The sequence below is a fragment of the Branchiostoma floridae genome, chromosome 7 (assembly GCF_000003815.2).
Source record: "Branchiostoma floridae strain S238N-H82 chromosome 7, Bfl_VNyyK, whole genome shotgun sequence".
In the NCBI taxonomy this organism is placed as follows: domain Eukaryota; kingdom Metazoa; phylum Chordata; class Leptocardii; order Amphioxiformes; family Branchiostomatidae; genus Branchiostoma; species Branchiostoma floridae.
The window spans coordinates 11,775,630-11,802,580 of NC_049985.1; the positions used below are offsets into that span (position 1 = coordinate 11,775,630).

At 40.0% G+C, this 26,951-nt stretch overlaps 2 protein-coding genes across 2 annotated transcripts; both read left to right on the forward strand.

The window, feature by feature from the left end:
* The first annotated feature begins 2,414 nt into the window (after positions 1 to 2,414).
* Positions 2,415 to 14,288, forward strand: LOC118418770 (extended synaptotagmin-2-like). The gene is made up of 24 exons (XM_035824802.1): positions 2,415 to 2,632; positions 3,967 to 4,284; positions 4,858 to 4,899; positions 5,099 to 5,233; positions 5,689 to 5,765; positions 6,092 to 6,158; positions 6,517 to 6,606; positions 6,838 to 6,893; positions 7,333 to 7,453; positions 7,820 to 7,922; positions 8,111 to 8,181; positions 8,342 to 8,427; positions 8,536 to 8,584; positions 8,749 to 8,838; positions 9,416 to 9,502; positions 9,699 to 9,770; positions 9,914 to 10,000; positions 10,213 to 10,359; positions 10,548 to 10,717; positions 11,326 to 11,430; positions 11,850 to 11,984; positions 12,456 to 12,573; positions 12,911 to 12,966; positions 13,459 to 14,288. The coding sequence occupies exons 2-24, from the start codon at positions 3,988 to 3,990 to the stop codon at positions 13,538 to 13,540; spliced, it is 2,343 nt and encodes a 780-aa protein (XP_035680695.1). The 5' UTR covers positions 2,415 to 2,632; positions 3,967 to 3,987; the 3' UTR covers positions 13,541 to 14,288.
* Positions 14,289 to 15,968: 1,680 nt separating this feature from the next.
* LOC118418771 (tripartite motif-containing protein 2-like) lies at positions 15,969 to 24,918 on the forward strand. The gene is made up of 3 exons (XM_035824803.1): positions 15,969 to 16,320; positions 21,821 to 24,036; positions 24,486 to 24,918. Exons 2-3 carry the CDS (start codon positions 22,003 to 22,005, stop codon positions 24,636 to 24,638), a joined length of 2,187 nt encoding a protein of 728 aa, XP_035680696.1. The 5' UTR covers positions 15,969 to 16,320; positions 21,821 to 22,002; the 3' UTR covers positions 24,639 to 24,918.
* The last annotated feature ends 2,033 nt before the right edge of the window (positions 24,919 to 26,951 follow it).

Below are 26,951 nucleotides of genomic sequence, written 5' to 3' on the forward strand. Positions count from 1 at the left end.
TGCCCACTTGTTACATATAAAACAATGATTATATTTTCTCGCCTCATATTTCCTGAGTGTCAAGGCCAGAGAATATACTGGCGCGATGTCTTCACGGTGAGAGATTAACGTTACATCTATACATTATGTTACTGGACAAGACCGTTTGCGTCGACAAAACAAAGAAAATTTGTGCAATAAATTATGTGTATGACCGCACTATAAGAGCCCGATACACACTAAGCTACAATACCTGCTGTTGATGCTGTAGCTCTGAATGTTCTATCAATGAGCTTTTATCCTTGGTTAATTATGTCAAATAACTGCTCTTGTGGAAAAGCCAACTCTGTAAGTATTTGTGCTGCAAGTAAATAGTATCGGTCGATTCGGCAAATATTACTGATTATGTCCTGGACAAAATACAGCCGGATTATTTTTACATTTTGTCACAACAACAACAACAACAACTACAACAACAACCCAACAGAAACCTGTTTCTTACTGAAAGGATAACAAAAACAACAAGACACACCTTATCGGTCTGTCCCCATGCTGACAGCGAAGGTCTGAGTTCTGTATGCAGCAGAATATTGGAAACTGAATGAACTGAATTCCTGGCGTTTAAGATTTTGTGATGCTCAGCACCAATCACAAGTAAGTTCGTGTAAATGATATGCCGAAAACAACAACTCTAGACTAATTTTCAAGAACTAACAAATGCATGAATCTCTTAGGATCACGTAAGATATGCATGTATATAGTCGTGCGTTTCTGCGTCACAACTTTTTATCGTGCGAACAGAAACACTTTGCTGGGCACAAATAAAAGATTTATACTGACGCTGAAAAACGGGTTGGCGTTGAAGATACCGTTATTTGCATTTGGTTGAGGCTTTCCTTGTCAATCCCTGAAGACCCGTCGGACTTTAAACGGCCTATTCATCCTTTCCTTTGGTGTAGACGAAAGTCAGTTAAGGGCAAGCTTCGTCTTTTATCCGTCAGTTAGACATGCATATTCTTTCCTTCACATTTATATTGTATCCGTGCGTACTGACTGTTGTATGTCATCTATCATAATACCTATTTTACATATTCCCATGGCAAAACTGAAAAAGGAATTGTCCTAGTACCGTGCCAATGAATGGCTGCTAAAGGAAATAAAAGGTGTATCAAAATAAACAAATACGTTGCCATTATGAAAAAAAACGACAGACACATAAGATATAGGTCCTTTGAGAACTACATGTCCATTATTCATACACCGACGTATGTTGTGTCATTGGGAAGGGCACTTAACACAGGTGAAAATAAATATCCTGACTAAACAGTGAAAACGTGTACATTATCTACATAGCTTCGGTTAGGGACGGCTGTAGCTATAGGATAGGACTTTAAATGGAGGCCCGCGTATGAGGAGACCGACACATTGAACACGTTTAAGATTTCGCCACACTTACCAAAAAGATTATAATTCTACACCATGGGGGTGTATCAAACATTACAGTCTGGTATCCGGGTTGAGATCTTGATATAGGTGTTTTCACAATTCTTAGTGGCAATGTTGGCACGTACGTGTGAATATTGGCACACCACATCCGTGTGTACTTTTGGCAGATTAGCCGAAAAGGCTCTATGGGCGTCACTCCACCGCCAGGGAAACTCGTGTAAACTTACGGTGCCGTTCCCAGGGGCACAACACCAGGGGCATGGCAAGTACCGAGCCCAGGACCGCTAGGTTCCGAGCCTAACACTCCACTAGCTACGCCACACACAACTATGTAGGTGATCACCTGTTATCCTTTCAAGAAATGTGTGCATCTCAATGAATAAATAGATGAATGAATACAGTATACTAGACTAAAGATACGTGAATACAAAGTAAGTGAAAAAAGTCTAGCAGTTTTTGTTGCATTTTTGCTGCATATATACGCTTCGTATATTTGATTTTGATTTTTGATTTGATTTTTGTATATGTTATGTGTCCATGTGTAATTATCACTCCTGGAAGAGTAGATGTTGCAGTTATAAGCCGTACATGTCAACAACTAATAAATAAAGGAGTCAATAAACAATAAACAATCTGGCTTTCGCGCCATGTACGCATGATCCCTATTCTATGTTACACACGAATTACTGCAGAAACTGAATTGTTTACCAATTCGTCACGGTAACTGCGTTACATCCTCAAAGCAAACAGGTGTCATTCTCTCTTCTGACAGCCATTACAGATGTTTTCATATCGATAGTAATGGAAAATGTTGTTGAAAATGGGGCAATATGGCGTAAGAACATAGGATCACCCAGTAAAAAACATCAATACGTGTACTACAGTGCCGACTGAAAAGCCTGATATGGAGGCTATCTACTATCTATTCTTTATGTGTTTTGTTTGCTAAACCTGTTCAACCGCTTTTGGTCAAAGGTCACGGGTGACAATGCGAGTCAATTCCTCTGGAACAAATTTGGTGACTACAGCACAAAACTCTTGCCAGACTGTTGCAAATGTATCATACTTATTATTTTCGAACCTGGTTTGACTTCGTCGACAGCGACAAGAAAGGATTAACGTTAATGTAGTAGCGTGCTTGGTGAGACTACCTACTGGACGAGGCAACACACTGACAGCTATTGTGTGAGAGTCATTGTCTATACAGGTATGGCACACACGCCCATGGAACACACCTTTTACCCTCATTTCATATTTTTGACAGCTTTTTACACGACTTAAGTATAATTTAGAACAGAAATGAGTTGTGAAAGTCCGCATATCTTCTATTTGCTTGGTCCAGTACACGAAGGTGCAATATATTTTAAGTGACTTGGATTTCTCTGGTAATAATAGGTATGCCGCCATTTTGTCCGGTTTAAAAAGGCTCCGCCCAGAATTATCAGGCATGAAGCCAACATATACAGGATACGAGAACAATGATTTATATTACGGTGTTGTTGTCATGGACGTATTTTAGATTTTTCTGGCTATACCTTGGTCAATTTTAGCAAGATAGGGTATCATACCAACAAAGAGAGTATATGTTAAAATCAAACCTTTGAGAATATGTTTAAGTTGATCAGTTCGGTATATAGGTCTGCTATAGACGCTTAACATGTGGAACGTTTGCCACAACGGCAGCGGAAGCCATGTGTATATCTATTTGGACACAGGTAGAAGGCAACATAACTGCCGCAGGCGTTTGACATAGTGACCCAAATTGCGTGAAAACGTAACCTGGCGTATCTGTTGTTTATTAGTCATGTTAAAAGTATTCCATACGTGTTCTCCACTGAAGAGACATAAAGGTCAGGCAATAGCAACATTTGAGAAACTCGAGCTCAGATGATTGAGACTCAAATCACTGCTGGCTTCAACCACTATTGCATCATGAATAGTATAATAGATACAATATATCATAATTCCTACATCCTCACAACTCCGTAGACTCATTAATGTAAAACTGAATGGTTTAGCATCATTTCAAATCATCTATATTGATAGATCCGTACTGCTTATGCTGTCTTTAATTCTCAGCTGCTTATTATAAGCAGCTGAGAATTAAAGACAGCATAAGCAGTACGGATCAACATGGTTGTAGTCAACAACAACGAATCTAGATATAAGATCATCCATTTTTTATGTCTAAAGGAATAGAACCTACACTATAAATCTGCATGGAGAGCCTTTTGCATTAAGCGTGGATACAACAATTGACTTTTTAACAACTTATTCCCAGTGGAAAATGTTATGAATTAAGTGAAAAAGTTATTCCCACTGGTGCATACTTGTTATTAAATATGGATAGGATAAAGACGTGTTGAGCACTTCATGCGACATGCATAGACATCCAAAGCGACTTTCACACGAACGTCTTACACCTCTTATAACGAAAACGATGAAAATGGATGTTAATCAAAACCTTACAAATGTAACTTAATCATTTAGATCATACGAAACCATAATAGAAAGATAACATGTTCTCTGTTTTTCTCACAGTGTACATAACTGGGTTTAATAATGGAGCCGGAAGAACCCAAAGTTGAGACGGACCGTAGTTGGAGGGACTTATGGGATACCTACCATCCCACCACGGACTCCATCCGGATCTACGTCCTGTCGCTGGGCGTGCTGGCCCTGGTGTGGCTGGTGGGGTACTGGGGCTTCAGCGTCACCTGGGTCATGCTGGGGCTCTTCATCTGGATGTGGCGCGAAAAGAAGATCAAGAAGAAGAACTACAAGATCCGCACGGCTCGCGGGGTGGCGCAGAACGAGCAGGCCACCATACTGTCCTGTGTACAAGATCTGCCGTCATGGGTACGAGAGTTTCGTGTTCTTGAGACAAGCCAAGCGGTCAATGATCATTTCATATCGAATTTTTTCGATGTCAAACTTATCTATTTGGCTCATATCAACAAATGCAAAATGACCAGGAAAATAGACGAGGAAAAAGCCTACATAAACTTTTTTTATTTTTTTTTTTATTTATTTGAACTTCACCATATGTGTTTACAAAATGGTAGGGAGGCAAAAACAGGTACTTTGTAACCTTTACTAGTTGCCTCCCGTGCAACTAAATTATACAATAATAGAAAAATAATCATAATGATAACAAATAATAACAATTGTACAATCAAATAATAATGATTGTGTCAACGACAATAAAAGCAAATATACAATAATAACAAATATAAAGAAATAAATCATAGAAATAATGGTAAGATGAAATATGAAATATCTAGAAAGGTGTACAACTGGGACACTGACAGTGTTTACCAATACATGAAAGCAGCTGTAAACTTTACCAATACATGAAAATTACATGTAAAAACTAAGTTGATGCAATGCTTCCAGAGTTTGCTTTGAATAACGGTAAGCTGGTTGTTTCAGGTTTACTTCCCAGATGTGGAGAAAGCAGAATGGCTAAACAAGGTAAGACTCAAAGATTTCAGAATCTTAAAGGATCTTCTCTAGGATACAAGATGTTGGCAATTGCACTTGTACCATCAAGTTTTATACGAACACATTTTTTTCTGAAATACCACAAGTTATGTGTGAAATACCATTAGTTATATGATTGGTTTAGATGTGGGAGAAGGGATATAAAATCGTTTCTCTGATAATCTTGCAGATTTTGGCTCAAGTCTGGCCGAATCTGGACCGTTACGTAGAGGAGACACTGCGCATGTCCGTGGAGCCGGCTGTACAGCAGGCGAACGAGATGCTGAGGTCATTCCAGTTCAGTAAGATCGACCTGGGGGATGAGGTGGGTGGTTGCATTGAGCTATAAGGCCATGTTGATTTGATTATATGGGCGACATCCACACGCGCATCAATGTTCCGCCGTTTCCAAAAATAAAAAAAAATAAAGTTTTCAACTATACTGCAAAACGTACAAAGCAGCTGTAAAATGAGTTAACACATGCCGTAGATCCAAAAAGAAATATCGGAAAAAGCTTACTAATGTCATAGAATGTCTACAATTACGATATCTTGATTTTACAATGTTGCCTTTTTAAGTATATTATGACGTGAAAACAATTACGTGGCCTCTGCATTTGACAAGAAACGTATTGTTAAAGTTGTCAAAGTCACATCATCATCATCAACATCATGAGCTCACCGAAGTGACAGACACTTTTTAACATCACATTAACGTAAAACATGCTGGGAAACACTTAGATTCAATAACTAAACCTTGGATAATATACCATTCTCCAGCCACCTCGGGTAGCAGGTGTTCAAGTCTACACCGAGTATGTCAAGAAGAACGAAATCGTCATGGACATGGATCTCATGTAAGCACATTTTCTCCTTTATAGAGTAGGGTTAGATGTATGCTATGCATATAACATACAAAAATGACTCAATTACCTTTCCTCAAAGTAGAACACAGTGATGGTCTCTCCGGAATATGTCATAAGGCCCGTTGTGCTTTAAGTCTCTGTTACCCTGTATGTTATATGTATAGATACACTTATCTGAAATCAAAATTCATAATGGACTTTTCATATTTCTATTGTGTTTTTGTAAGTGGCTTCAGTTTGAGCTGGAGTGATTTTGTTTATCAGTTACATACGAGTGAGGGACGACAGAGAAATTTAATAATTCTGTTCTACCTCAGGTACTCCGGAGACTGTGACATTCAAATTCGCATCAAGCGTTTCCTGGCTGGTGTCCAAGATCTACAGGTAAGTCTTATAAAATTTGTCCTCACCGCGTCCTTTCTTTTGACAAGTAAAAGAGCGCGTCAAAGATTTTGTTCCTTGACGTAACGTTAACGTGTCATACAAGCCTTCATAACTACTGCTCACAAGCATCTCCTAGCATAGTCACCTTTATCTCCCGCCGATGTGAAGTGGTCTTGCACAGAACCTTACGGTCGGAAGCAATTTCATTGCCATTGACGCACTTGACAATTCAAGAAACAAAGAACATAGAGATTATTTTCCGACATTATTATAAACAGACTTTCAGATGTATACGGGCTGGAAAACGTTTCTTTCAGCAGCCAGTCTTCCGTGAAAGAAATTCGGGGTTTTGTTTCAGGTCCAGGGTACCGTCCGAGTAGTGATGAAACCGCTGATGAGTCAACATCCGCTGGTGGGAGGAATCACCGTGTTTTTCCTTAATAGACCGGTGAGAGACATTCGTTAGAAAATAGTATGTCAATAAAGCTACAACGTAATATTTTGCATAATATATGTAGTCAATAGGTCGGAATTTAAGTCAGCAAAGAGTGTTCAAGAAAACTACTACATAGTGTATATACATATGCAGATAGGAATGTATTCTTATCTTATTGTGCTATTCTCTTTACTGTTTTGGGACTATCATCATCCATTAACACGTACGCACCGATACCCACAGGATATCAACTTCAATCTCAGTAACATTGGAGAGGTGTTGAATTTTCCTGGCTTAAGGTAGGATTTTCTTCCATGTGGCAAAGGTCGTTCGCACTTGAGACTTCTTATCTAGCTACGAAAGAGCATGGTCACTAAAATCACACTTCTTTCATGTGCAAAGCAGTATGTGTGATAAACTCATGAGAGTTGTGGAGTTATAATCACTACCACTATATCAAGGTGACCACCAAGTTACCCACTAAATCGCTCATACAAATACTGATTTTTTAAACTCGGCGATTAAAGTGTTAATATAATTTCATTCAGTTCTCCCTTTGCTTTCATTTATGTTCACATTTTCAAGCTACGTCCATGCTAGATCAACATAATAACAAACTTTATCCATATTTTCAAGTTATTATTACTTCCATTGTTTACAATATGTCAAACAAAGGAATTCCTGCATTTACGACGAAACATTTTTATTTGGTCCCCCATGTTTGTCTATAATCAACAGCTCCATGCTGAAGGGTGTTGTAGCTGACCAAGTAGCGGCGTTCATGGTCCTGCCGAACCGTTTCCCCATCCCTCTCGTACCGGACCTGGACATCAGCAGGCTCAGGTATCCCATGCCTAAGGTAAGCTCAAAACAACAGTTTTCCGGATGACGTTTGCTTGTTATCGGTGTAAAAAGTAACCAGGGAACTAGCAACACTTAACTACCATCTGCTTAACACTTGAGCCAAAGGCAACAAGCTGAAAAACTACTCCAGGACATTAACTGGTACTAACTCTTTGGTACACACTGCCATTGCATGCACGCAAGAACTACTTATGAATAAATGGACATCTATCGTAGGCAATATACCCATGACGTGCAAACATAACATTCCAGTTTTGATCTAATGATCTGTGTAATATATGCACTTTTTGTTTTTTAAACGTTATCAGAAGAGTCCCTCCTGATATATTTGTTCTGATGAACAGTCCGATGATGTTTTCAGGGAGTACTGCGTATCCAGTTGAAGGAGGCGAAACAATTGATGTCAGCTGATCCGGATTTCTTCACCAAGAAGGGCAAATCAGATCCTTACTGTACTCTACATGGTAAGTGTCGATATAAAATGTATTTACTACGTCAACTGAAGTCGAAGGAAAAATCATAACTCACGAACTATTCGAAACTCAGATGACACGATTTGAATTACTACCTATTATGAGTATAAGGTTATTATTATCTGCATGATGTTACTAGGGATAATCTATGAGTATAATATATGATTTATGTTTTTCAGTTGGAGCTCAGTTCTTCAAGAGTAAGGTAATTCAGAGGACACTGGACCCGAAGTGGAACCAGTATTTTGAGGTATGGGAAAATGAAAGTAGAATACTAGTAGAGCCTCTGGCTTTCCTAATGGTGTTCTATGACTGATATGTCAACGGTTGAAGTTTCTCCGTATCTATTGTTGTATTCCTATTCAAGCGCGGATATACATTAATGACATGTAATGGTCTCGTTACTCCAGGCTGTGGTGTACGAAGTGGAAGGACAGACTATGCAGGTCAACGTCTTTGATGAGGACCCCGGAGTTAAAGATGATCCTCTTGGAAAGTGAGTTTTTCACTATGCTTGTAGTTCATAACGAGTGAACCATCCTGGACATCAGCGGTAAACATCATTATTTACCACAAATTTCACTGTTGCTTTTTATCATTGCAGTGCAGCAGTGAGTATCGGACAAGTCGCCAAGGAAGGTTTCACGGATGTGGTAAGCTTGGGTTTACATTTGACGACTTTTCTGGGAACCATTCTAAGGCCTGTTACTGCAACAGGAACGCGTGTCCTCCAACATTCCTACGTAAACTGGAGCTTAAAGGTAGAGATCACCAAGTCCTTCTATAGCTATTTATGTGTTATTTATTTCTTCTTCAGTGGCTACCGCTGGAGGACGCCACGAGCGGACAAGTGCGCTTGCGGATGACTTGGCTTGGACTAAGTTCCCAAAGGGAGGCTCTGGAAAAGGTAAGGGCAGCATGGCACTAATAGAAAACTCCGGATCCGTAAGGTGTCTCAAGGAAGGTGGCAATAGATTTGTTTGATCGTTCTCATTTTATTAGGAAATCACTTTCAGTTTTAGTTGGTGCTATGCCTTTGTGTGTTTTTTGAATGTGTAGAACTAGCATGGTGGACATCATCAGCACATGAGCTAAAGTCTTGTATCCCTTTACCTTTCTCCTTCATATACTTGTGTTGATGACGGCATGTCGACCTGATCTGCACGCAAAATGACATCCTGGTGAGTTTTATGTCACAGATCACACTTTTACATCACTGAGTAGCTCCAATGATAACCTTAAGAGGTGTTTATCTCCTGATGTCCGGCATGATATTGACTGTTTTCTTTCACTATTGATTACTAGCAATGGATACGACGATTTCGTAGGGCACCATGTAAGATTAAATAAACATGGTGAGAAACATTATGGACGCTATCTCACGCATATAGTAGACAGAGACAGGCACACACATATTGAAGAGTGATTACCTCATATCAATTTACGACGGATATTTCTGCTTGCGTTGACAGATGTACACACAGATGGAAAACATGAAAAGAGTGACTGACATGGATGACATGTCGTCTGCTCTTCTCTTCGTTCGTGTGGATTCTGCATCCGGTCTGCCGGTGAGTCATTTACCTGCACTCTATAACTGTAATTACTCTCTAGACATTTGCTACGTAACCGCTCTTTGCATCTAGAATTGATATTGGCTTCCTGCCAACCATTATACGGTAGTAGTAATTGGTGATCAATGCTTTGTGTTGGATATTGGACTTTGTGTTGAACGCGCAATGTCAAATCTGTGTGTTTATCTTTCAGAGTAAGAAGAAGGTTGAGGACATGAATACCTATGTGGAACTGACGATGGGGAAGAAGCACGAAAAGTCATGGGTGAGTTCGGTCACGTTGTATTCTGGTCAAGCAGCAACAAACGGTCACGTTTTGATGTATGTCTGGAATGTTTATTAGAGCGATAATGTGCATAACCCATCGATGTGAATAACCAAGTTCCTTTTTTTATCTCTCAATGTTAGATTCAATGGGGTACGGACAAACCAGTGTGGGGACAAGGGTTTACTTTTCTTGTGAAGGACCCTCACTCTGAAGAACTGCTGATTGAGGTACGGATTCCAGAGAATTATAATTTCTTCCTTCTGTTCATGTACTGGATTGTGTAGTTACGAAGATTCTGCACAGTATCTACTAACCATGTACATGTAGGGTATAAAAAACAATGACCAATTTTCGATACATTAAAGAATCTTTGGAGTCGCCCTCTCTCACAATATGAATGACTTATGAGTAACTCTCAACTTCGACAATCGTTCCTCAGATCAAGGATGAGAAGTCCAAGAAGATGATGGGCAAGAAAATCGTTCCGGTGGCGACGGTGTTGGAGAAGATGAAGTCCAGTGATCCTGTCTTCCTAGAAGGCCCCAAAGGAGTCAAGATCGAGCTAAAAATGGAGCTGATTCTCCGGGTACAAAACTTCATATTCTAGCAACTTTGTTAGTCTGTAGTCGTACATTTGCTATCAACCTTTATCACCATTTGGTATACCTTGTTTTTAAGGGTTGCTTTCTAATGCCTCGGTATTTTTCTGGTCGAGAATGCACAATATGCATTTTTACCAGAAAAAGAAGAAATCAAACATTCCCATTGTTTTAGATTCTGTCCTCCGAAGTTGGAGAGGAGTCGTTGGAAGAGGAGGAGATTCCCCTGACGCCGACCCTGACCCCTCCCTCCACACCTGACGGCGGACCGCCCGGCAGCCCCCTGATGATCCCGGAGATCCGGCTGGCCAGCATCTCCGAGACGGAACTGTCCTCTACTCCGGAGTAGGTTACTCGTACCGACATACTCAATACTATCGACGAGTGTAGTAACAACAAATAAGAAATGTACGGTCACGATAAGGCTTAGGTCCTATTGGAAAAAGGGCCCTGCCGGGCAGTTCACGTGCTATATCCCAAGAGCGGCCTATCCCAGATTCATCCGAAACAGGGACGCAAACGGGACGTGTCCGGAATATCCCGAACACGTCCCAAGCCGTCAGAGGGATGGAGACGAGATTGGGTTACAACAGCACGGACTGTTTTTTGGCACTTTCGGGCGTGACACCCACGCGGCCCCGTGGGACACCTTGAGGATCCCGGGGTATTTTGAGCCCGGTCTGACACCGGGTTGAATGTAAGTCTTAAAATGAACCCGGGACCCGGTAACAAATAGACACCGTTGGAAACACCAAGGGTTACCCCTGGTATCCGGCTATCCACCGGGATAAATTTGTGACTTCGGTGCCCAGCCGGGGCTACATCGCTGACGGGCACCAATGTAATTAGGACCTAGGCCTTAGACGATTCAGTTTAAACATTTTAAAGGTTGATTAATCAGCCGCAAAGATTTCTGAAAAAGCGTTCAATTTATCTTGCCATTACCCTGTCAGTTCACCGGTTACACCAATGGCCAAGGGAGAAGCAGGTCAACTCCTGATGACGATCTACCATAGCCTGAACAGCAGCAAGGTGTTGGTCACCGTGCATAAGGCCAGGTGAGGACGAACTATACATGAAACTTCTGTGGTCATCTCATGTCACTTACATTTGAGTGCGATTCGCGGGGACTCTTGTTAGGGACGCATACAAAATGTAGCATCACGTTTAACGTGATCTTATAAGAACAACACAATATCATACATTGTTTTGGGTGCGTCTGTGTGTGTGCGCGCGTCTGTGTGTGCGATTGTGTTTCTGGATCTTGGTAGACTGCATAACCTGCAAGTACCTCTTGATGGATTACCTTTTTGACAAGAAGCAATGGTCTCACAAAGGTGTTATCATCTATGTTTTAGACATTTGGTAGTATGGTGTATCATAGGACAATTACTCGGGCACATTCGTCATATGTCAAAGTGACTGTCAATTTGTTTATCTTGTATTCTAAAGAACTGTATGACGTTTTTTCTTCCAGGAATCTCCTTCCACCGCGTGGATCAAAGATCTGTGACGCGTATGTGCGCATGCGCTTTTGCGCTGGTCAGAAGAAGTCAGAGATAAAGAAAACAGGCGTCGTCAAGCAGAACCTTAACCCTGCCTGGGATGAAACGTGAGCATTATGATCTGGTGACGTCTGCAAATCTGAAAATGGTTTCATTTTTGCAAAACTCAAAATGTGTGTTTCCAATGTATTACTACAGAATCGCTTCAGAAAGTGAAAACCTCTTCCCTCCAATAATGCAAAATAAGACCACAAAACTAAATGAATTCACTGTACTACATGATAGTTACTGAACCTCCAAGCCCTGTCATGTTCATCAATTACAATAAGTTTATGACGGCAGGTTATTTGGGGGAGAGTTAGAGCTGAACTGTCTTGTGACAGAACAGATTGTCATATATCCTAGTTGACCGTGAGGTCTGTTACAGCCTTACTGATTGTTGTACGAGAAATGTGACTGCATCTCTTAAGATGAAAGAAAATGTTTGACTAAAGTCATGTTGAAATCATAGACATCAGTTACCCTGATGACTATTACTCCATCATTTATGTTCTGTACTGTAATCATGTATTACTCAGGCTCGGCTTTCCTGCCAGTCTTGCTGAGGCCAAGCAGGGTCGTCTGGAAGTGGCCGTGAAACACAAGAGGTCCCTACTGAAGAGCTTCCGTGGAACTGATGCCTGGTTCCTCGGAGAGGTGAGGTAGTTTTGATAGTTGGTTCAGATTACCATCACTGAATGTGATACATTTTGTACATGTGTCATGAGCCACAACTTACATGTGCATGCAGTACATCACTGCTGTATCATCACTCAAAACAGTTTCCATCAATAAATGATGTTGAGTGAAGTGGTCATGTACATTTTAAGTAACTTGCTCTCACTTCCTACTAACAATGCATACTGTCAATAAGTGAAACATTATTGTTTTTGTTTAGTCTAGAAATAATCTGGTAAGCCTCACAAATAGGACAAGATGTAGAAATGCACAAAAACATAATCATTAAGTTCTTGTTCTTGTTCTGCTGCTCCAGGTGGAGGTGGACCTTTCAAAAGTGGAGCGACTGGAGATTAAAGGCCAGCCTCAATGGTAGTGTCTGCATTTGGCATCTTTCTTCATCCAAACTTACGATGCTGGTTTTATAGCAACTGCATTAACACATGATCAATAACTTATTCAATCTTCACTTAATCTGATATTAGTTTAGAATACAAGTAAACTTCACATGCATGAGGAGAGGTAGGCAGATTTATGGGAATCTGGGAGATTACCTGTATGGAAAATGCACCACATGGGGGATATGGGAATCTCTCCCTGGGGAAGCAAGGGTTCCAGCACGGGAATCTCTCCAAAGGTTCCCGGATGGGAATTTCACAACTCACACTGGACACTGTACCTACATTGTAGGTACATAAAATTTCCCGTCAACGCCGGAAGTTGCTGCTGGGAATCTCTCCAACTCCCGTAGCTCGGCTTACATGACGAGGAACGGAGCACAACCATGTAGGAACTCTCTCATTATGTGAACTGAACCACACAAACATTTTCAGTATTGATCAGTATGGTTCTGTTATTCTCTAGGTTTGACCTGAAGAGGGATGCTGGAGCAAAGCTGTCCAGATATGCCTCCTTCATGAGCACAAGATCGGGGGCGGAGTCGTAATGTGGACACTGCGGATGGACTCTCCTGCTATTGGAGAGCAGACTGACTAGGGGCACATAAGGTCTCAAGTCCTAGATTTGTGATCAAAAGTTGTGGGTGTTCTGAGATGGTTCACAAATGTACAGAATTCAGCTGTTTTAAGAGAAAAAAGGATATCAAATAGTCAGTTCTGTGAAAATTCTACAACAAAAACATCATATTACGAATGTGACTAAAAGATGACAGATGCGGAATACATGGCCCTATGACTATGGCATACCACAATGTGATAAGTAGTTTATACATGATATATGAAATAATGAAACAAATGGTTGTAAGATATTGATGTTGTGTTTCTAGCTGTTAAGATATTGTAAATTTGTAGTACCGAATAGTGGCAACATACAACGCAATCATTAGCTTATGTAAGAATCAGAGTAGTGATTTAAAAAGTTAGACAACATTTCATTACAGACTCTACCATTGGTCAGTCTTCCTGTCCTTAAGGAGAATATATCAAGTTATAAAAATCAATGTTGACAGGTCTGTGATTTTCAAATTTCGAATCCATCACAGAAAACAATACCAGTGGACTGAGCATATCAAAACGATTCTTCCATAGTTGACATGAAAGTAATTCAGCACCAAGGACAGCATAAATATTAAGTTATTATAACCAATGTTGACAGGTCTGTGATCTTCAAATGCAATAATTTCAAATCAAATCTCACAGAAAGCAATACTAGTGGACTGAGTACATCAAAATGTTTCTTCTGTCCTTTATTTGGGACTAGTTGATAAGAAAGTAATTCAGCACCAAGGACAGAATATATTAATGGCCTTTGCAAGACCAATGAGATAAGCTGCAAGAGACCCCACAGCTACCATGCTGCTTAAATGAACCTGAAAAAGTCAGACATACAGTTTTGCATGTCTACAATGTCATGTACAATGTTATGGTTAAGTTGCTGTTATTACAAAATGTACATGTACAGATCTAAATTTACCTGGCAGCTTCCTGGTTTAACCATCCAGCTTGGTAAAATATTTGTCAGGCACAAAAACTTTATAGATAGCATATTGATGTGACTTCTGCATGAGCATGTTTGTACAGTCACTGGATTCAGAAAAATGATCCTAGGTCACCCCTACTCTTCTCCATAAGTGCGTTCTTGGAAAATATCCCCCCTCCCCATTTTATGAATGGAATAGTCCTGTCTACATTCATTTCTCTCCAAATGTAATTATAGCCCATGAAGTCCTGGGGTAGAACAGGACTGCTCATCTATTTTCATCTGTGAGTACACTGATGGAGGAAGAAATATCGGTAAGAAAATAACAAGTAGGGGACAAACCGCTAGACATATAGGGGATGAGGCAGGAATCTAGTTTATTACAAAAAAAACACTTATTACATGTAGGGATGGTGAACTCGACAAACAATACACCCAACAGTTTTCATGTGAAATGCTTGGAAACAGAATGGATACAACAAAGTTTGCATTAAGATCATCCATCAAGATCGGCCATGCAAGCAGCCAATGCTTACAAACATCATGGTGGAAATCACATAATATTCATTCAAGAGCTACTAGTACCTTGCATTAAGATTATAGATATTCATTTTTATGGCAAAAGTTTCAGAAAAACTATGAATCAAAGAAAGTGAAAAAATTCTGTGTACTTGTGAGTGTATTAGTCTATGAAAACTCATTTCAGTGCCATTTCTTCAATTTGTAACTACAAGAGTTTTAGCTATGTACATGTAGCTACAAACCATAAACATCCTCTGAAACCCCCTTTCCACAATACAGGGATAACTCAGCGAGTTGGGTTTTTCCTTTCATATTTTGAAATATGACATAATATGTAGATATATGATTTCAAAGAAAACACAGCAAAAACATTTAAAAATTTTTTTTTTTTAATCTACATTCATGACGTTCATGGAAAAATCTTTCAAACCCTTGTCCCAGGCTCTAGTGTAAGAAGCACCATATTTGGACATGACAGGTGCATATCTATCAGCAAGTCCAGAATGTGTGCCTGGACTGAAATATGTGAGCTTGAGCCTGGATGCCTGTAGGGTTTCCCAGATCAAATGCCCAACCACTGGGGACCTGCATACATGAATATGTAACAAGTACATGTAGACTATTACAGCATCTGTTCTGCCTGGGTGGAGCCCCACCAGAATACAATACAAGCTGAGTCTGGACAGCCACAAAATCACTGAGCCCCAATTTTCAACTGTGCCCCAGTGTTCAACTGTGCCCCAATTTTTCAACTGAGCCCCAATTTTCAGGAGCTTGCCAATTGAGGTCCCTGTGGTAATTGTGAATTAAGATATTCAAACCCACATTGACAGTTCTGAATGCGTATTATTACTTTTATGATTTAAATTTCAGTGTAAAATAAAAATGAGTTAAAGTGGTGAGTTGCATAGTGCACATGGCTGAGAATTTTCCATCGATTTGATTTTTTACTTATTTAAGGGTCTAAAAATTTCAAATGCTCGATGCTTGATTTATGAGTGGATAGTAATTTTTGGGGCACCCCTAGAGAGACACCCCAGCATTAGTGACTCTCCCCCATGAGGGAAGGTCTAGAGATAAGAGCAGCATGTTGGATGGCTTCCAGATCCTTGCCAGTCATGGGGTACAGCCTGATTAATTTGCATGGTCAGGTGACCAGGTCTGACCTCCATAGATGTAGGGTAGGCGTTGGCGGAGAGGCTGTCACACATACTGGGGAGGTACATGCTATACACATCTCAGGAAGATGACCAGCAGTCGCAAAAGGTAAATCACACCAGTTAACCTTCTTATATCTCATATTTGTCAAGGGATATTTATATGGTTACTGTGTAATTCTACACCACATGTATCAAACATTGGGATTTGTTGCACGGCGGGTTTAAATGTAAATGATAGTGCCGGTATGATGGCAGTCTCGTATCCACGTTATCTGCCACTGTATGATGATACATGTTGAACCTTGAATCTTAATTTCACAGATTCTTCATTTCCCTTTTCAACCATTAACATTTCTATATAATATGTTACTATACATATGTAAAATAATCAATAGCTATATATGATATCATACAGCACCATTTGCAGCTTAGCATCTTCAATACATTTTCTCATATAGTTAGATGATGTGAATCGGAATAATAATACCCTTCCTTTGAAACAGGAAAAGCCTTAGATTTAAAGGGAAATAGAATGGGAAGGGGGAAGGATATCATTTGTCTGTTTTGCAACATGATACATGGGCCCTTAGCTCAGCCTTCAATGTGGAATTTGAGAACCAACATGTTGTTCATTACAGGCTGTATGCAAACAAACACATCGTATAGCATGGTGGGGGAGGGGGGCACATTCTGTCCGACAATATATAATACATTGTGTCTGCATGCATGATACCATCACATTAATTTTGCAGAAAGGTCAATTAGTGGAGGCAAAGTATGTGAAATGCAAGCTAAGCATATTTCTCTCAGCAATGCTCAGCTGACTATTCGATATATCATGACCTCTACAAATTGACAGAATGACCATACCTAAAAAAATGTGTATTAGCTACCAGCATTTGTAACATATAGCATATATGACAGTTATGATACAGTCGCAGTGGTGTCTACCATGTGGCGTTCTCTTCCAATTTTGCCCTTTCAGTAGACTCCATTAGGGTCAGCAGTCATCACTGCATGTCTCTGCTAATCCATTCAGTCCCCCATTGATCAAGAATATTAAACATGAGGTCATTCTCTTGTGTTATGAATTATTCATATTCATTGCCCCCCCCAAAATGCCACATATATGAGGGCATGATGAAACAATTCCAGTAGTCACTAATTCTGCAGATATGTCACTTTCAAACAATTGTGGAAGGCTAATGTAATGATAAATGCTTATCCTATTGTTTAGTTGTTGACTTACAGGAGACAATTGTCTAATACTGTATTTTAACAGGTGTTTTATTTCTTACATCATACAAATAATTCCTAATATCAGACATATTACCTTGTAATATTATCAATTTGAAGAGCAAAATATTTATCAGATTACTTTCCTATAGCTAAAAGACCAAAATCATAATTCAACTATTGAACCTATACCTATACAAACAAATTGTTTATTCACATTGAATTCACAATCCGATGATGGTGGCAATTTATTCCAAACGTTTGTTGACCCAAACGTAGGGTTCCTTATTTAAAATACAACATCCAGTTGTAAGATTTGGTGACAGATGGGTCTATAATACCCTCCAGGTCGGAGTCCAAGTCTTTTGTGTCTCACTGCTTGTTGAAGAACAAAACATTCCAACATTTGAATTATAGCTCAATCCAAAGTGTGTTACATGCTTGGCCCAGTTTTGACCTTACCATCTGTACTAACATACTCTTTCACTGCAAATATGCCAAAGCTAGAGCAGCTGCTATGTATCTTTGTGATAGTTTAGAGTGCTGACAATTATAAGTATTCAGATTTCTACTTAGCATTCATTGAAATATTTTATCTACAAAATTGCTTTCATTTATATTCTTAAGAACGTAACATTATTTAACTATCTTGGATATCATCCAGTAAATAACAAGCAAGATAACCCAATGTCAAGAGTATTTACAAGTCAATGTTGAACTTCACAGCACCCTCTAAGAACTGTTTGTACAGTAAACCAGACCTAGACCCCCCAGGGGTTCAGGTTGGGTGAACATCAATTTCATAGTGGTATGTTGGGTTTACAAAATACAAAGAGACTGTAGCTAAGCTAAAAGTAAACTTGTTTTGACACTAACATTTTCAAGTGTCTATCCTGACAAACTGTTATCTGTTTGGCTGGACATTAGCTCCTTGAATTATAGATTTATCTGGCTAGAAGGTTATATATATAGGAAAACAATTTTCTTGTGATGCGACATAGACCATAATTAGCTGTCCAACATTCATTTACCTTTAGGCCAGCTGCTGGCAAAGGTAGGCTGGTACTTTTTTTCTGTGTGCAAATATAATAATTTTGCTACAGTTTGAATTATCAGAAATTTGTTACCATAATGCAATTCATCCTTTTCTATCAGGCTGAGCATTACTATGCATATGTACATCCAAATGCAATAGGTTGATAACTCAGAAATGCACCCCCCCATCCCCCTTTCACTCACCTCTTGACTACAAATTACCCCTTATTATGTAACAAGTGTGTCATTCAGTGATTCAGCCAGGTGATGACAAATCCAGTGAGTATAACCCTAGCAGTAACTCCCCAAACAAGTCAGACCACATGAGTGGGTCCTTTGACATTACATGTTCAGAGGTGACTCAGGTTCACTGCACCTAGCAGTCACTTACAGCTACCAGGTGTCTGGCAGGGAAGGAGGTAAAGTTACTGTAGTTACAATTTTCTCTGATACAATTACTGTCCTCTTGTGGTAAGAGTCCTTTTTGACCACCTGCTAGGACTGTGTAGTGTATGATTGCAGTAATATCATATAATTTTGTTCAATCACAATCCTCTAGGATGACACATAGTGCTGTGTGAATGTTGCAGCTAGGCAATGATAAGCTTTAAATTTTTGCCATCATCATTCTATGATTTGAGAAAGGAGATGGTGACCAAAAAGAAGTTCACCCTGCAGGTTTGAGAAGGAATCCCTGTAAATCTAGGTGGGGCATGATTTTCTTTCTTGATATTTACCCCATACAGATTTAGGTTCCTGAAAGACCTAGCAAGAATGCCCCAAGTAATTTCCCTTAAAGCTTCCCTTTCAAGTTAAAGGTCTTATTCCCAAGGCTTTACCAGCTGTTTCTTTGATTCTTCTTCCAGAAAAGGAAGGAATTAGGGGTCAATCATTTTTCACCCTTGCAGACGGGGAACTAGGGGTCACTCATTTGTCTCCTTTAAGAAGACCAATTAGGGAGGAACCATTTGCAACTTCAACATTGTATAGTCGATACGTGTGCATACATACATGGCAGCCATTGCAATCTCGTTTCCTTCAGTGTTTGAACAAAGATTTTTTTAATTCAAATTCTGTCAAAATGAAAACAAAATATTCTTTATGAAGCTTGGAGGAGAGTTTTGGGTACTCAATCTCTGTCAGCCTTCTTTATATTTCATTATTCTCTGGTATTCAATCCCTTCTCTTCAGGACATCAATTGTACCACCCCTTTAGTTTATGAAGGATCATACCCAGTCTGGAGATACATGCTTGTCCCAGCCTTTTGGGATTGAACAAATTTTACACCTGAATGATGGATGCCCCAGTTCTTCCTCATCACCAAAACTCCAAATTACATTCTTATTTGCATCACGTCAATCAATTGTGATGGACTGTCACCAGAATTGCAATTTGGGTGTAGATTAGCTGCTGCTGTGTTTGATGGAACAAACGAGGTCAATCAATCGGCAGCAGTGATTGGTCAGGCATTTTATGTGCAAGAACAGATGTAAGCAGTGATGACTCCCATAATAGTGCACATTCCGTGCAATATATCTTCCGGCTCGAAATATTCTTTTATGCATGCCTGCACTTGGGCAAGTCACATTCAAGATTGCTTGTACCACTCATTTTCTTTCCCATCAAAAATAATGTCCATTGTATACATATCATATTACCGCACATTGTTTAGTGCAGGTCAGAGGTAGACATCAGACACACCTGTACAATCTAACTGCACCATCCTGTATATGTAGGTGGCATTTGGAGTCCTATAATACGAATAATTGATATTATGCTTCCTTTCATACATCTTCTTTAGCCAGAATTGAATAATTCATTATGATAGCTTAATCCCAAAAGAGATCATTATCAAATCAGAGTAAGTCACAAGATGTATAGAGAATTTCAATGAAAGCTGTAACTTGTGTATAAGATTATTACTATAGCTAGCCATTAGTAGGTAAACATATTTCACCAGAATATAGCCCGTAAGTTGCTGTTTGCTCAAATGTAGCGTTATAAGTCTCATCCAAAATTTGTAACTGGTTAAGAAACTGCTCAACAATCAAACCTATACCCCATGATTCCTTTAGTCCTTGAAGGGGTGTTAAGGCCTGTGGTTGCTCCCATATTTGAGAAAAGCAACACTTTCAGCATGTTTAAAGGACCCACCAGACTGATAACACTGAGTATGCCCTGATGTATGAAGGACGAAACCCAATTCAGTTTCCAACTCACTGCTAGCCCCTTAGAAAGGCTTATTGGCTTGTGGCTTATTGGTTTGGCTGTGTGTCACTCAAACCAATAGAATACAGTACAAGCTATTATGACCTGCTGTAGCTATATTTGGTCATGAAATATCAACAGTTACTGTAAAATAGAAATTTGACCCTAGCAGCCGATCAGATACAATATACAGTCACTATCTTGTAATTTTGCATGTAATAGTAATGCTCACATATACCACTAAAATGCAGACAGGAAGACAATACAATTTTAGTAAGTCATAGACTAATGCACTGTAACAAATGTATTTCTGGAATTACAATTATAAGATTTAAGACCTAATGATTTAATTCCTCATGCCGAACTTAATTTCAAATTCTGTGGCACATACCTTGTATAATGATATGAATGATATACAATGTAAAACTACATTATATATATATTATGATATGATATAGACTATGACATAAAATATTATCAAAGTTGACTGGTGGATTTATTTTCTTGCAATATTAGACCAGTCTGAGACTTGTGTATCCCACAGGGCTGGCTGCAGAATGTTTCACACATTGCTGGCAATCCGATGGCATGACGGCTAAGAGAATCTTGTACACACTGTATACATGTACATACAATGTACCCATATGAAACTGGCTTAATGTCCCTTGGATTTTGGAGATAAAGATATATGAAGTTCTGCCTTTTTGACACTTGCTTTAAGTCTTGGATATTGGATATAGAGACAGGGCCTGGTACTTTTTGTACTTAGCTTTCTTGTTCTTATTGACTTTATAACAAGACAAAGATTGACTAGTGTACCCCACTGCTGCAGGGTATGACATAACTGACAAATTCCAATCATTTCTGTTAATACACTGCTGGTTTCAACCAGTCTTGGATTTTGAACATAGAGACAGGTTCATACCAGATAGATATTCTATCTTGATGTAATATGAAACTTGAAGCCCCGAAAAGCAATTTTGTCAAAGTTGGGGGATATCTTGTTGGAACAAGGCAATAGTGTACTGAGTTGATTGTTGGAAAATTTGTAACAAGTCATATAATTTTTATATGATGCATTGTCTGTGATTTTGACAGCAAATCTCACTTTTCTTGTTCTTTTCAGAACTGAAGTTTGATCATAGGACGTCCAAGTTTCATACATCTGATGTGCCTCCCAGTGCCGACTGTGAAGTGACAAGTTTGAAAACTTTAATGCTTGTAAGCATTCTTGTGAATTCTGGAGCAGAGGTGGGGACCGCATCGTCTCTCTGACCAAGGCTTCCACACCCGAGATCGAGTTTTACAATGGCCAGCAACATCCCTGTAGTCAAGCAGATTGACAAGCAGTTCCTGATCTGCGGAATTTGTCTGGAGCGTTATAAAACTCCCAAGGTCCTCCCCTGCCTTCACACCTTTTGTGAATGCTGCTTACAAACTTACATTCCTCAAGAGAGTCTGTCCCTGTCTTGTCCCGTCTGTCGACAGACGTCCATCCTCCCACAGAAGGGAGTGTCGGCTCTCCAGAACAACTTCTTCATCACCGGCCTGATGGAGGTGCTGGAGCGACCGGAGGAGGACTCGGAAGATCCGCCAGAAGCGATGAAACCCCAGCCGCTGTCGTGTCCCAGTCACGAGGGACAGGATCTGGAGTACTACTGCCAGTCCTGCGAAACGGCCGTGTGCCAAAACTGCACCGCAGTGGAGCACAACGAACACACCACTGTACAGCTGAAAGATGTGGTGCAGGATCACAAGGCAGCCCTGCAGCAGCGGTTAGAGATAGCCAAGTCCCAGCTCCCCAGCATTGGGGAGGCCATCAAGAATATCGCAGAGATCAGCCAACATCTTGCCACCAAGAAAAGCGATGCAGAGATCGAAATCACCAGTGCATTTGAGGAGCTGGAGAAGGCCATCAGCCAACGAAAAACTGCACTGTTCTCTGAGTTGGAGACTGTATACAGTGCCAAGAACCAAGTTCTACATGACCAGAAAGAAGCTCTGAATTCCGCACTAGCGAACATCAGCAGCAGCTGTGAGTTTACAGAACAGGCCCTCAGCCACGGAAATGAGACAGAAGTTCTGTTGATTAAGAAACAGATGAGTGACAGACTTACAGAACTGGCATCCATTAAGTACCCTTTAAAACCAGAACAGAATGATTTTGTACTGTTCCAAGCAGAGTTAGATAACATCAAACGGTCCATTGCAAACATGGGCTGTATATTGACCAACCACTCAGTTGGACACGAGACTGTAGCAAGTGGGGAAGGGCTCAGACAAGGAGTGATTGGTCGACAAATGTCAGTTACGATAACAACTAAGGATCGTCTTGGCAGCTTGATCAAGACTGGACATGCGGACATTTCTGTGGAGATAGCCAGTCCAGAGGGCAGCGTGATTGATGGTGAGGTAGCTGATAACAAGAATGGAACATACGAGCTGACGTACCTACCTCAGAAAGAAGGCAAATACAGCATGGCTCTGAGGCTGTTCGGTGAACATGTCAGAGGCAGTCCATTTGATTTAAAAGTCATACCCGAGTCTCAACTTCCCGACCAGTCCGTCAAAACGAAAATCATCAAGACTGGTACCGTGCGACAGAAAGCGTACAAGCGCCCAGCCAGCAGTAGGTCTAAAGGCTCGCGACCGAGAAGCAACCCAATCGAAGACGATCTAGTAATGCGTGTTGGGGTTAAAGGTCGGAACAAGGGTGAGTTCACTAATCCTCAAGGGGTGGCCACGTGTCCGGGAAAGATCATAGTTGCAGACAGCAACAACCAAGTTATACAGGTGTTCAGTAACATGGGAGACTTCAAGCTGAAGTTTGGTGCTCGGGGTCGCAATGCCGGGCAGCTTCAAAGACCAACGGGAGTCACAGTTTCGCACAACGGGAATTACATCGTGGCTGACTACGACAACAAGTGGGTCAGCGTGTTCGGACCGGACGGAAAGTTCATCAACAAGTTTGGCTCAGGAAAACTTCTCGGCCCCAAGGGGGTGGCAGTAGACAAGAACGGACACATCATCGTCGTAGACAACAAGGCCAGCTGTGTTTTCATCTTCCAGTCCAATGGAAAGTTTCTGCAGAAATTCGGTTCAAGAGGAAATGACGACAAGCAGTTTGCAGGACCACACTTTGTAGCTGTTAGTCCAGCGAACAACATTGTGGTGTCAGACTTCCATAACCATTGCGTTAAGGTGTTTGATCCAAACGGGACGTTTCTGTACCGTTTCGGATCAAATGGAGAGGGCAATGGACAGTTCAATGCACCAACAGGTGTTGCTGTGGACTCGTCAGGTAACATCATTGTTGCAGACTGGGGAAACAGCAGAATACAGGTGAGATTAGTATGCTTGTTACAGGTCTTTAAAAATAGGGTTATGGATCTTAAGAACAGGGTCCTGTGTGTGAATTTGAAATCAAAATAAAAAGCAGGTTGGAATGGACATTAAAATAAACTTCTTCCTCATTAAATAATTGGGTTGGAAAAAAGTCACCCTGCATGGAGCTTCCTATGAAACAGCCCATAATAATTCCAAGATAGGAAAAGAACATCAACTTCAGATTTTGCTTCTTGACACTACCGTAGTTTTGGTACACAATGTACTGAACCTTGTTGTACACAGTGTTACTGGTCTTAGCAAGCACACATTAAAAATTGAACATTCAAAAGAAACAGCATCTCTATTTAAAAATATATATACCTTTGAGAGAAAACAGAATGATTATTGTGTCAAAACTTTTGAAGTAAGTTTACAGCATTCAGATTGTTCATTCTGTTCTGTAGGTATTTGACTGTACGGGATCGTTCCTGTCTTATGTGAACACCATGGCGGATCCACTGTATGGACCACAGGGGCTGTGCCTCACTGCTGATGGCTATGTGGCAGTGGCCGACTCAGGAAACCACTGCTTCAAGATATACAAGTATCTACAATAACAATGCGAGGTCATTACCTTGCTTCTTATCATTCTCCTAGGTACCTAATTACCTGCAACCTATACAATATATATTGGGAAACCTGTACAATTTATCTTAAGATTAGATATCTTAAGATTATTCTCTATCTTGGGGAGGCTCCACTACTTTGTGGTAGTGGTCTCTAACCAATCAACCAATCAGTCTGCCAATCAGACAATCATCTATTCTTTAGGTAAAGCTGATTCTCTGATTGGCGTCAATGGCTTGAATAAAAAACAGCGTACAGGCTGATTTGAGAACGCCATGAAAGGCGTACAGGCCAATTTGAGCATGTCACGAAGAAACAAAGGTTTAAACAGCCTCCACAAGGTATATTGTGTTGGCTGTGGGTAAGGTACTGCGTAGGAGAATCGTTGTAATAGGATCAAGGCATAAATAAAAAGCATAATGCATACAACAAGAATCAACTGTACTGTTATTCACTTGATAATGGATAGACGATTTCATGGACTGTATCAGACATCATTTCCATGTTATCACTTCATCTCATGCTTGCCATCGAAATAAAAGCTACAGGATTGTGAAATTGACTCGGCTACACGTACATGCTCTTGTGGCCATCTCCTATCCAGTCTAGAACACAAAGGTAGTCACAAAACTAAAATGCCCCCCCCCCCAATAAATGTTGCTTAAAATAAAACATGCAGACTACCTAAGAAAGAAAAAGCATCCTTAGCTTTAATTAGCCAATACAGTGAAAGCATTATTCCAAAAAGAGGACCCTGCCAAATGACAGTACCACATATACATGTACCTTTTAGAGACAACCCAAAAATGTATAACATGCTTTGATGTGAATTACAAATTCATAAACAGTATGAGATTATGACTCAACACTGTTTGCTGTGTTGCAATGTGGCAAGTGCAAACTCACATATATCGTGAAAGGCTGACTGTAGGAATGCGCTGAGTAAGAGAGCTGAAACATTGCTGTACAAGTTGTTCCCACCAGACATGGTAACATGCATGGAGCCCATGTACTGATCATCTATGCTGCAAAACCACCACTGCATGGTTCAATTGTAAATGCAACGTTGTCAAATGTGCAATGAAACTGAAAGGAGTTTTATGAAAAAACCATATGAAGTTGGTCCTAAGTACTGACAAAAACATGTTTTAAATTTTGATAGTGATGTTTCTTAAGTTATTACATGATTGTGTATATGTATATTATTTTATAACATTGCTAGTAACAAAATCACTATTACTTCTCAATGTACAGGTGTCATGTTTAATTGGTTAAGAATTTATCATTTAGAGTAATTAAAGTAATAGGATGGGCAATGCATTTCAAGAGTGTTACCGTGTATTTGGACTTATTCAGGAATTGCAGTTCATGCTTATGCTGTTTGATTCAAACAGTTTGAGTTCTAGAAAAGATATAAGGACATAGAAAGTAACTAGACATGTAGTTTGCAAAGATCCTACATTATTGTTGCACCATATTCTGTTCTCTGAATCATTAAACACGACAGCTCCATATAAGAAAGTCACTCATATTTTTTTTTTAATTACATGAGTATTTTATTACTGAATAAAATAGACTGACAATTTCATCAACAACTGTTCCCATGGACTCACAATACTCCTTCACCTGGATCTCAAAGATACATTGATACGAAAGACATTGTGAGGACCAGATATTTGAAACAGTTACAGGATAGCAACCAGTTTTGTGCCTTTTAATAGTTATTGGTAATTCTTGGGTGATTCTGATTTTCGGTTACAAATTTGTCTTTATCCAAACTGTACAATTATAGAGAAGTGGATGAAAGGCTCTCTCCAGCTTGTAACTTTTCTCTATTGTCTTTGACATGCATTCAGTCCTGTATTGATTTGCAAAGGTACCATCACGTTATGTTGGGGAAGGGGGGTGTCCAGATTAATGCAGGCATGCTTCCCTTTGAAGTTTTGAACTTCTTAACCCTCATATTTTTTTTTTTTATGCTACTTCCTGCAATGCTGTTGCAATCAACCCTGCTTTCAACATTTTGAGCGATTACTTTCAAATGACTGCATTCTTATACAGTTAAGTTGACGTTCTGTAGTATTTTTGACCACAAAAGAATATTAATTTCTGTTTGTCAACGCAACGATTGAAATTTCGCCAGCAGCTAAATTCTGTCCAGGCTATGGACGGGAGAATGCTGGAGAGAGCCCTGAACTGCAGACATGAAAGTCGGTTTTGACTATGCACACCGCAACATGATGCCAAGTAGAAACTAAAATACAGTCTGAACTGAAAAATAGATAGCATGGTATCTTGACAAA